The 12214-nt window shown below is 31.2% G+C and overlaps 1 protein-coding gene across 1 annotated transcript in view; it reads right to left on the bottom strand.

Annotated features, from left to right (window-relative positions):
- Window positions 1-9484: 9484 nt before the first annotated feature.
- LOC117177310 (rhamnogalacturonate lyase-like) overlaps window positions 9485-12214 on the bottom strand; it is a 9925-nt gene continuing 7195 nt past the window's right edge. Inside the window, exons 2-3 of the mRNA XM_033367921.1 lie at window positions 11555-11619; window positions 9485-11274 (exon numbers count right to left, since the gene is read on the bottom strand). Coding sequence (XP_033223812.1) covers window positions 9577-11274; window positions 11555-11619 — 1763 coding nt within the window. The 3' untranslated portion in view covers window positions 9485-9576. The remainder of the gene's footprint in view (window positions 11275-11554; window positions 11620-12214) is intronic.

Genomic DNA, 12214 nt, shown 5'->3' with positions numbered 1-12214 from the left:
TTCGAGAGAAATCTTCTAGAACAAATTTGAGGTTTTATACGAGGATCTGAATGGTGACCCTAAAGCTGACCTTGGCGTTGACCTTCAAGTTTATTTCAAGTTCAACTCTTATTTTCCAAGTAGAAACTCCTATTTTTAAAACCACCAAACGAAAGAGCACAACATTTTACGTTCAGATATGCATCAAGTTCATGTGACCCGATGACCTTCGAGGTCATCTCAGGATCGTATAAACTCAAACAGGGTCGAAACGGCTGATCAGCGAAAATATGCGTTCAAAAAATGGATAGGCATTGTATCTAGATCCGGTCGACTAAGGCGAAATCCATCGTAGGTCTCATCAGTCCCCAAAAAAACCCTATGCGGATCCTGTCCGCTAAAGCGAACTACATCGAGGGTCTTGTCAATATACAAAAAAGGTCGTACATAGATCCGGCCAGCTAAGGCGACATGTTATCATCAGAGCACCAACAAAAGTTCGTATGTGAATCCGGCCAGGACCGAGAAATACCAGGGCCTTTTTCTTAAAGGGTTCTGGACACCAGGACTCTTTTCATAAATGATAACCCCTATTTTTGACTGCCGATTTGAAAAGAGCGGGATATTTGACGGCAAAAACGACCGGTGGAAAAATGGTTTTTGTAACCTTAAAAAGGTACAAAATCAAGATCAAATGTCTAAAAAACGACCAGATGCCCTTTTTCTGAAATGTCTTGGATTTTTGGGGGTGAACAAACGTTCAAGATTCTTCACAAAAGTCGATGAAATGTTATGGTGTACATCACCTTGACCATCATGACCTTTATATCAATTAGCAAGGTCACTTAAAGGTCAAGGCGGTTCTTCTTAGATTGAACTCTGTGCCCGGATGAATTTTTTTGTAGACTGCAGGCTGTGGATTAAAAACGTAGTTTTTACTCAGCTTGTATCTTTAATCTAATGGAGAGCACTTCGAACAGTTACTCCGTGGCTGATTGCAACACTGGCAGTTATGGTGAGAGGCAAGGGACTCACGTTAAGGCGAAACGGTAGGTTTGGCTGAGCACGGCAATGACTGCAGTGCCATCTATAAGAAAATGGGAAATACAGTCTAGTGCCCCCTGGCAAATATGAAGACAACCTCATACCCGAAAATTGGTAGGATTCGGTTGGTAAAATTGTTGACCTGTTAGAAAGAGAAACTTAGCAACGAGAGAGACAGACAATATTCAACCATTTTTATCAAACCATGTTTCTCAGCTTACCTGCTCAGCTGAAGGGAATTATAGCAAATTTACAAATATCTCGTCTACACAATATGCACGTGTAATATCAAATAATGTATTCGCATCCAATAGGAAAAAAATTAAATTAATAAAATTGTGTTTATAAATTTTCTATGCGACCACAAAATCTGATTTTATAACAAAACACGCTTTTTTGGTAATATTGCAATTTATCGCAGTGAAAAATCGTAAAGCTAAAATCTAAAATATTTGAAAGTTTCATATTCCTCCAACTCGACAATTTAATTAAATTTTGTTCAATTTAATAATGTGTTGCTGTTCATATAATCGAAGTAAGAGCAATTTCGTATGTAATGGTCTTTTTACATTCTCATCCTAATGAGAAGGTATTGGTTTTATGTAAAATTTCACTTTGTCGGTTTTCATCAAATCTCCACGTTTTGAGACCTACTGAGTCAGAAAAAACGATTTTTACGAAGGTGTTCCTCTGTCTGTCTGTAGTCTGTATTCTGTAGGCACGATAACTTTCGAAAAATTTATCAGATTGGATTCTGCTTCAGCACACTTTTTTAAGGTCTAAAAAAAAAGAACAAGTTCGTAACCCAGCTATTTTGGATCAAAATTCAAAGTATAGTGGTATATAGCACTATAAATTTTCGACATTTTAGACCTAAAATAAACCCTCTAAGTTGAAAAACCAGTCACTGGGGAATTTTTTAAGTTGGAACTTCAAAATCCTAGTTTTAGAGAAAACGGTCCAAACATGCATTACAATTTTTTTACACTCTAGAGGGGAAAACACCCCCCAAAAGTTTTCATTTCCGGAGAAACAAAATCTGTAATTTTTTTCGGAATTTGAATATTAACACGTGCTACTGGGCACTTCGAAATTCCATTTAATTTACTCGGTGAGATTTTTAATTTTCGAAAAATTGAACTTCATATTCCAGGGATTCATCGAAACGTGCCAAAGTTTTCAGGATTTGAAAAGCAATGTCTACCAAATAAAACCATACTAATAACTTTTATTTACAACCTACCCTCACCCCCGCAGTTTAAATAAAAAATTAAAGAAATCCAAATTATTTAAACAATTATTTATTCCCTAAAAATGTAAAAAATATTCTTATTTTCTGATTAAAATGCAATATTTTGTCATTGTTTGATGAAGTTAATTTTTCTAAAAACATTATATGATTATTTAATCAATTATTAATTGTTTATTTTCAAAATTTCTAACAATTGAGCTAGAGATATCGACTTTTATCAAATTGCTATCCTACGCTACTGTTTGTTCAATAATTACTTGATTTGGATACTTTTCCTCTAATATTTAACAAATTTCTATTTGTTTAAGCAATTTTTATTTGCTTTAGCAGTTATTTTGAGATAACTAACAAAATGAAAAAAATAGAACACATACAATTAATTACGATTTTAAAATTATTCTGGTGAAAGTAATTATTTAAAGAAATTATATTATTTTAAACAATTAAAAAGTGGTTAATGTATTCTTTCTATACACTTTACAATGTGAAACGTAATTGTATGTGTTCTTTTTTATTTCATTTTTTTAGTTATCGAAAAATAACTGCTTGAACAAATTAAGATTGTTTCAGGAAATAGAAATTTATTAAACATTAAAAGAAATACATCAAAATTATGTAATTATTTAAGAAAACGTAGCACAGGATACTGATTTTTGAAAAGAAAGTTGATATTTCGCCTCAGTTCTTAAAAATTTTGAAAATAGACGATAAATAATTGTTTAAATAATTACATAATGTTTTTAGAAAATACGATTATTTTTTTACATTTTTCGGAAATAAATCATTGTTTTAATAATTTAAATTTGTTTCAACAATTGCAAATTGCTTAAAAAGTCATTGTAAATATTCAAATTGTCCATTAGTAATTATTTATATGAAAAAAGACGACGGAAATTGTTAAAAACTGATAATAATATGTACAAATGTAATTTTTTTATTCTTGTGTAATATTTGGGGCGTTGTGGGGAGGGTGCCCGAATAAAAATGCTTCGACTTCAGTTCGACTTGAATTGCCCCCAATCAAGACATGCTGAAGTCGAAAAGATCGACTTGAGCATTTCTCAGTTTTCAGACGGAGCCACACTTTAATTTATGTATTGGAGACAAGTTTTTATGCCTTGAAGATATAAATTTATCTCTTAAGTCGTATTTTTATGACTGCAACACGTGCGGTTTATATCTTCAAGCGTATGCCTGCCCTAATAGAAAGGATATTTCTAACAGTCATAAAAGCTAATCTTTGTTAATGGTTAAGCAATCTTGTTTATTTTTATACAATATATATATATATATATATATATATATATTAAATCAACTTATTTACGGCTTGTTATTTGTATCCTTACTTGTTTGATGATGATACCGAAAATTTTGCTTGTTTTCACGTATTTCTAACGGCTTAAAAGATCCTTCTAGAAAAATACAATTTTTATTTTTTCGAAGACCTACGACCTACTTTCAGGGCAGTACCTGCGGGCTTGGCCAGACTGTAAAGCTGATGTTTCTTAATATTAAACTCCTTCAAATTTTTAACTTTTCAAGGCAAGAAATATATCATTAAAATCGGAAAAATTCGTAGATGCTGATAATGCTATTTTCAAATCGCTAGTTGAAAAATTAAGAGTTTAAAAATTTCGTTACTTTGAGATGCCTGTGGACAAAAGACCCTTGCTGGAGTAAGCTCACATACACTAAGGTACATGTATAGACCGAAAAGTAGTAGAAAAAATTAAGTCGGGTGGAGCCTGACCATACCTGAAAATGAAGCAACAAAGTTTGCCGACTACTGCTCTAAGGCAAGGCTGTTTTGGAACAAATCGTCATATTTGGGCCACTGTTCGGGTCTACGGAGCGTGGCGCGGTCAAGCAATTTCAATCAGCACCTAGAATCCCAAAACCTAATCCGCTTCAGGAGGACGACTGAAAATTCTACAAAAATAAAATATTCCAAATAGAAAATGTAGTAATTAGAAAATTACAGTATCGGATATTTTACTATTTTATAAATTATATCACGTAAGTTTTATATTGTGCTTCTTTTTCAAATTCAGTAATATCATAAGCTGTATAGTAAGTTTTATTATTTAGGAATTTTTAAATTAGAGAATTTTCAATTGTCGTCAATTTTCTAATTCCTGGAATTCAAAAAAATTTTGAATTAACAAAAGTTCAAACTTTGCATCATTTTTCGAGTGTTTTGGTAGAAAAAAAAAACACTTTTTTTACGGAAATCTACTGAAAGATAAATTGATTAATAATCACTTCCATTTTAGTTATATTAAAAGTGCAGTTTCGAATATAATTTGATATCAAGAAAAGCCCGCTAAATGTAAAAATATATCTATCAATATTAAATAAACAATAGTGCAAATTTTGCATTATTTTTCGAGTGTTTTGGTAGAAAAAAACACTTTTTTACCGAAATATACCGAAATGTAAATTGATTAATAATCATTTTTATTTTATTTATATTAAAACTGTAGTTTGGGATATATTTTCATTTCAAGAGAAGCCTGCCAAATATAAAAGTATATCAATCAATATTAAATAAGCAATAGTGCAAACTTTGAATTATTTTTCGAATGTTTTGGTAGAAAAAAACACTTTTTTACCGAAGTTTACCGAAATGTAAATTGATTAATAATCACTTTTATTTTATTGATATTAAAAGTGTAGTTTCGAATATAATTTAGTTTCGAGAGAAGCCCGCCAAATATAAAAGTATATCAATCAATATTAAATAAACAATAGTGCAAATTTTGCATTATTTTTCGAGTGTTTTGGTAGAAAAAAACACTTTTTTACCGAAATATCCCGAAATGTAAATTGATTAATAATCACTTTTATTTTATTGATATTAAAAATGTATTTTCGAATATAATTTAGTTTCGAGAGAAGCCCGCCAAATATAAAAGTATATCAACCAATATTAAATAAACAATAGTGCAAATTTTGCATTATTTTTCGAGTGTTTTGGTAGAAAAAAACACTTTTTTACCGAAATATACCGAAATGTAAATTGATTAATAATCACTTTTATTTTATTGATATTAAAAATGTAGTTTCGAATATGATTTAGTTTCGAGAGAAGCCCGCCAAATATAAAAGTATATCAATCAATATTAAATTAAACAATAGTGCAAATTTTGCATTCTTTTTCGAGTGTTTTGGTAGAAAAAAAACACTTTTTTACCTAAATATACCGAAATGTAAATTGATTAATAATCACTTTTATTTTATTGATATTAAAAATGTAGTTTCGAATATAATTTAGTTTCGAGAGAAGCCCGCCAAATATAAAAGTATATCAACCAATATTAAATAAATAAAAGTGCAAATTTTGCATTATTTTTCGAGTGTTTTGGTAGAAAAAAAATTTTCTTTACCAAAATCTACGGAAAGATAAATTGATTAATAATCACTTTTATTTTATTTGTATTAAAAATGTAATTTCGAATATAATGTAATTTCGAGAGATGCACGCCAAATAAAAAAAGTATATCAATCAACATTAAATAAACAAAAGTGCAAATTTTTCATTATTTTTCTAGTGTTTTGGTAGAAAAAAAACACTTTTTTTACCGAAATCTACCAAGAGATAAATTGCTCAATAATCACTTCCATTTTATTTATTAAATATTAAAAGTGTAGTTTCGGATATAATTTGATTTCAAAAGAAGCCCGACTTATCAATATATGTAGCAATAAATATTAAATAATCGAAATTGCAATTTTTGCATTATTTTTCAAGAGGTTTGGCAGAAAGTAAACCTTTCTGAAAGAATCTCACATTATTTCATCTGGAATAAATGGTGAAATTAGTATATTTTTCCGCTGTATTAATTCAAAATACTTCAAAAACTTTGTAAATTCAGCAATATCTTTATTATAATTTTACATTTTCTCAAATAATGAGTCATAAGCAAGGGCTTCGTCTCGCTCTGAGGTATACGCAGGTATAAGTTCTCCAATGTTACCGACATTGCAGTTTTCGCAAGGATAGTCTCAAGTCAAGAATAGATCAATAGTGACCACTGGCGGTAAAGCCCGGAACTAAAAAACCGGTTTTCCGCAGAATTTTTCTTGGTTTATTTTACTTTGTTTTCAGCAAAATCTTGTTTAAATAAATGAATAATTTAATCTTTTTTATTGATATTATGTTTATTATTACTTTCCGCGTAGCGGGCTTCTCCCATTTTTAACATCCAAAATTTTCGGAATTAGATAATCTAAGATTTTGTTAATAAAAATTTTTTAAAAATGAAAAAAAATAATTTTCAAGAGAAGCCCGCAATAGATTTCGATTTACTTTTAACAATGCAAAAAACAAAATTTGAATTAATGCATTATTTTGCGAGTGGTTTTGCTGAAACTATTTGCAGGAAGTTACCGTTTCACCTTATCCAACCAACCGAAACGTGCAAGGCAGGGGGAACTCACGACAAGAAAGCACCCCAAAGGAAACAGAGGTTACTACGTCCAAGCCGTTGTTTCTGGGTAAAGCTAAAAGTAAGGACAAAGTGTCCTTTTTTTAACTAGTCACAGAGAAGTGGCATTGTCAAGATTATCACTTTTTTAACTACATAGTCATAGTCTTTACATCCTATCAAAATGATTTTTACTGTCTGGGTGTGTTGGGGGAGGGGGGCACTCAACAGCCTGAAGCCTACAAAAAAAGTTTATCCGATCACAGAGTTCTACCCAAGAAAAATCGTCTTAACCTTCATTTGACCTTGAAAATTGACCTCAAGGTCCAAATTGATAGTGCAGTCAAATGTCCCCCTCGGTCCTGGTCATACTTTGTTCGAACCATTACTTCGTAGATAAAGTATTTTAGAAGATATTTGGGATTATAGATTAAAATGGGTCACCGTGTATATTCTTGGTTACAAATTGATTCAGTAATAAAAATGAATGAGCCTTGTGGTCAGCTTGTTTCAATGATAAATCCTTGTACAAATAAAATGGCCATGTCGAGGGAAGAGTAAAAGTAAAATAAAACCCAAACACCACTACTAAGCGTTATCAAGATTAGCACTTTATTTCTCGTAACTAATTACCCAATACCCAGATTTCTTTCCAAATTTTATTTTTATTTTCACATTTTTATCAAAACGCAGACAAATTTTTTTTACATAAAAATAATATCCGACTGATCGTTTCATGTCACGTAATCAAATATTTTTAAATCATTTATATTTACTTGAAGACATTAGTTTTCGTTTCTCCAATTAAGGAATATGATTAATAAGTATCTTTAACTCACAGAGTAAAATGTCCTATGTTCTGCCTACAAAAATGATCACATTTCCTTTTTAATTAAAAAGTGAAAGAATCCAATGTTTGAAAATCATTGTTTGAAAAAAAAACGCAGAAATGATTACGAATGTTTACAAATAAAAGTCCTTAATTTTGTATTACAGTTTCATTAAGAATATAATCGTAGTATATTTTTGATAATTTAACTACATTCCGAATGTTTTTTATTTATTTTTATCATTTTTTAAATTAATAGTGAGAAAAATTGCGAGATAAATCCTATCCACCCTACACCTTGTACCTATACGTTGCATTTTGTGGATGATCACTATGTAAATAAAGTTTAAAATGACACATGATACCTACAAAATAAAATTAAATGTACACGAACACTTGATGTGCTAGTTTATTATTTTTACGTTTAAATCATCCTGTTCATTTTAATGCCAATAAGTGACAATTTTTTCAACCATATGTAATGTTCTATTTCTATAGAGCTATTAGGGAATTAATTTAACATCACAAGGTATAATTTCTTTCCGTATTTATTTTGAATTGAGAAATAAAGTTTTGATGAAAATTATTTCTTTCAATTTAAAAAATTATCATTTATTTAAATCAAATATTTTTATGTATACTAAAACCTCAGCACAAATAGCTATAGAGTTTTGTGATACGAGAAACTACTGACGTATTCTAATGTTTCGATGCAAAATAAATAACAGCTTAAAAAAGAACAACAGAGGTTGCTTCCAACTCGATCCGCCTAGATTTTATTCAAAATTATTCCCAACGTTTCGAAAACTTACTATTTTCATCCTCAGGGAAACTCATTAGTAACAATTTACATTGGACTAAAAACGACATTCCTTGATATCGTTTTTGGAGTTAAATTGTTTTGAACCAAATTATATTGGAATTAATTAAAAAAGACAAGAGAAAAATTATTATTCGCTGAGTTGCTGTGTAGAATTTCATATTAAAATTTCCAAAGATTGTTATGTTGCAAAATTGTTTTCATGCGACGTATAAAATTGGACAAAAAATAAGTTAACATCAATAATAAAATAAGTTAACTTATAATGTTCAAAAATAATATATTAATAATTATTATGGGAGCAGGATGTGATTGCATCCTAACAGAGCCGTAACGGGGAAATTTGACGCTCTGGGCGAAAGTTCATTTACGTCCTTAAATTATGTGCCCACTTGGTAAGTAATTTTTAATATACTCCTCCAGCAAAACGAAATTTTTGGTTTACAGGACGACCGACCCATGCGAGACGCTCACAATATGGAATTGACGGATAGACTCAGGGATGACTTGCTGGTTGCTGCGATGCCAGAATTATCCCTGTTTGCTTCATTCTCTGTGTGACTTCTAGAATTTAAACTTGAGTTGAGCCGCATTTTGTAAATTTAACTTAAAAAATTTCAAGTCATAAAAATATTTTGAGCTTTCGCTTTTACTATTATTGATAGGAATTTTAAAACAAATAATTTTCTCCTGAATGAGATTTTTGCCCTCTCTTAGATTTAAATTAAGAAGAAAACAATCTTATAACCTTGATGAGCGTAGCTGAAAAATAAGAGAAGAGGGAACTGCCGTCCCCCCAGGTCTCCTCGGGAAAACTAAACGAATAGACATTACGTTAATTTTTCGCTTAATTGTAGAGAAACGATTGTTTATTAATAAACTATATAATTATTATGTTGAAAATGGTTAGTGCATATGAAAAGGCTAGGCTGGTTTTGAGTTGGTTATTGATTGAAAATTAAGATGCAGCATTTTTTAATCAAAAAGCATTTAAATTGAGTCATTAAACAAAAGAAAATAACATAAAGTTATCGCGACTATGGCTAAGTATAACCTGGAAAAAGATGCAGAAAACGTTAGTCTGTCTTATTTCGTCAGGAAAGAAAGGTATACTGAATATTGAATGCGTATAATTATGGAATGTCAAAATTTATTTATGTGGCATTCACATTGTAACTATCACCAAATTTCATCCCTAGCAGAAAATGAAATATCATTAAAATTTTTATTTTTCTGAGAAATTTATACTGTCATACATAACCATTCCTTGACGAAGTGTTAATTTTATCAGATTTTCACCTTGGAGTACCATAATAGACGGAATTATTATCGTTTCAACATGAAAGTTTCCGCTTTGCGGAGCACTTCGATAAACACTATGATCATTTTCATAATTAAATTCTCTCATTAGACAGCCATATCCAGCTACACCATTTTCTTGGCTAAATTCTTTCACTAGACAACCATTTACACCTACTGCTAAAATCGGAAATCCCGGATCATTAGTAAGACTGGGTACACTGTTACTCCCTGCAGCTATCCCGATTCTTAAAATTCTACTTTTGCCATTTGGAGAATCCTTATACCTAATAGTCCAAGTCCCCGGTTTCGTTTGTGCATAATACCAGTCTGTATGGATGTCGCTTTTCCCGATCTTAAATTCCAAATCCGCTGGCGGCAAAGTATGCCAAAGATAATTTCGTGATTCATTACTATAACGATATGAGTCTGATCGCCGATTTGTTTCTCCAATGGACCACTTCACTTCCGTGGGTACGGATAACTCCAAGGAGGCTCTGTTCTTTCCTTCAGTGATGGTTATGAATTTCTCTGACTGGAAACCAATTCCATATCCTTCTATTGGATATGCCGTTAACTTATATTTTCCTGGTCTGATATTTTCTAGATTAAAATCACCATTTCTGCCTGTTTCAGTCGAGTACGAATATCCAAGAACTTGTAGGTCAAACTCTTCTGTCAAGGAAGATGAAAGTACAACCATGCTTCGAACAGGACTAGTCACCCGACCTTTCAGTGTGGCTCGTTTTAGTGGATATTCTTTTTCATTCATCCACTCATATGGCCAAAGACTCTGTTCCTTTTCAGCCTGACGAATTGTATCAGCCTTTAGTTCTTCATCAGTCCCTTCATTGAAGTAAAGCAGCCAGGGTCCATATAATTTTGACCATCCTAGTGGCGCAGTAAGAGAAGGTGAACCAAAGTGCCCTGCTGTCAAAACATTCAAAATGAGAGCTGCTTCATGAACCGTTAGATCTTGTTTGAGAGGACCTCCTGAGTGATAATCTCGGCTAGCAGAGATCAACCAAGCACCATTTCCATTTCCAAATACCCCTTGATATGGTGTTTTTCTAATGTATGCTGCATAGTCATACTTGGAATAATAAGTGCCATCGGAAAGTTTCCAGGTCGCATCTTGAACTCGATTTGCATCGTTTAACTCACCTCCATCTGGTATAGTTCCTTCTTGTACACCATTAGTGACCTGAACCATAACTGTAGGATCGAATCGATAGACTGTACGATATAAGCTAAAAGTTATATTATCATCGGCATTGTTTGCGGCATGTACGTATGTGTAGATGCCACTCTGCCCTTGTTCCATTATGTAGTGGTATTCTAAAGTTACCATTCCAGGCCTATCTTGCAAATACATAATGTGGACACGCTTAGCTGATTTTCTAATCACTTGAAGAGAAGATGGAGCAAATCGGTGATAAGTGCCATTATGCCAGTCAAGATAAAATGATCCACCTCGAGCTACATTTTTCACTAGATTCTTGCCATTTTTATATAACGAAGAAACAGTCCCGTCATTTCCGAAAGTTATGCTTATCAATCCGTTGTCCAAAGAAGCTATCATGCCGCTTATCTTCACGGATATGCTGGATTCTGGTGCAACCAACTACAAAAAATAAATTAAAGGTTGGAAAGAATAAGATTTTGTTATAATTTAGTCTGTGTAGATCTTTTGGGTTGGATTAGGATATGTTTCCCGCAAAATTCGGCATTCTGAGAATTTATAAAATCAAAAATTGTCAAAACATATTTAATTTTATTTATTAAATTAAACGATTTTGGAATATTGGTTTACGGTGGGCTATATTTGAATTCTAAAAGAAGGTTTTTAAAAATAATCAAGAAGTAATTTTGGAATACCTATATAAAAATTATGCATATCCTACCTTATTTTTTCCATTTAAAGAAGCATCATTCTCCCTTGGGACTATTTTCTTTAAAGATGCTTCAACTAATAAAATAAAATATATAATTTTATCATATATATACATTTAAAAAAATTATTTTTAAAAATATTTTTAAATTTCAATTGTTCATTTATATATAAAATTACAACAAAAAAACAAGTTGAAGAACTAGAAACATATGAGCAATTTCTCTAAGAAGGGGCAAGTCCTACCTTCTAGATTAAAGAAAAAATATTTATTTCCAATTTTTACTTGTATGAAAATAATATTCTATTAGTACAAATTCAACAAAAAAATGAAAAAAATATGTGTATGAGTTTTTTTGTTGAAAAATACACTTTTAAATATCTCAATTGGGTCGAAATTTATAAAAAATTTTTAACAAATAACAAAATTTAAATACGCATAACTTCATAAAATTTTGTTTCACAAATAACAAATATATTTATAACCTAATTTCCTCTAAAAGAAACATAATATGTCCGTGAGAAATTCTGTGAATTAAAGCGTAGTACCGACCATTTTCATAATATAGTCATACTACATTATTAATATGTACTATGTAACCTATCTTACACGCTAATGCTATTCTTATGGAAGTGTATGCGGCGTTGCATACATTTTGGCAAGCCCCAGCGT

Source organism: Belonocnema kinseyi, chromosome 7 (genome assembly GCF_010883055.1).
Source record: "Belonocnema kinseyi isolate 2016_QV_RU_SX_M_011 chromosome 7, B_treatae_v1, whole genome shotgun sequence".
NCBI lineage: Eukaryota > Metazoa > Arthropoda > Insecta > Hymenoptera > Cynipidae > Belonocnema > Belonocnema kinseyi.
The sequence above is the reverse complement of the archived record's forward strand: the minus strand, read 5'-3'. Positions and strand labels throughout refer to the sequence as shown.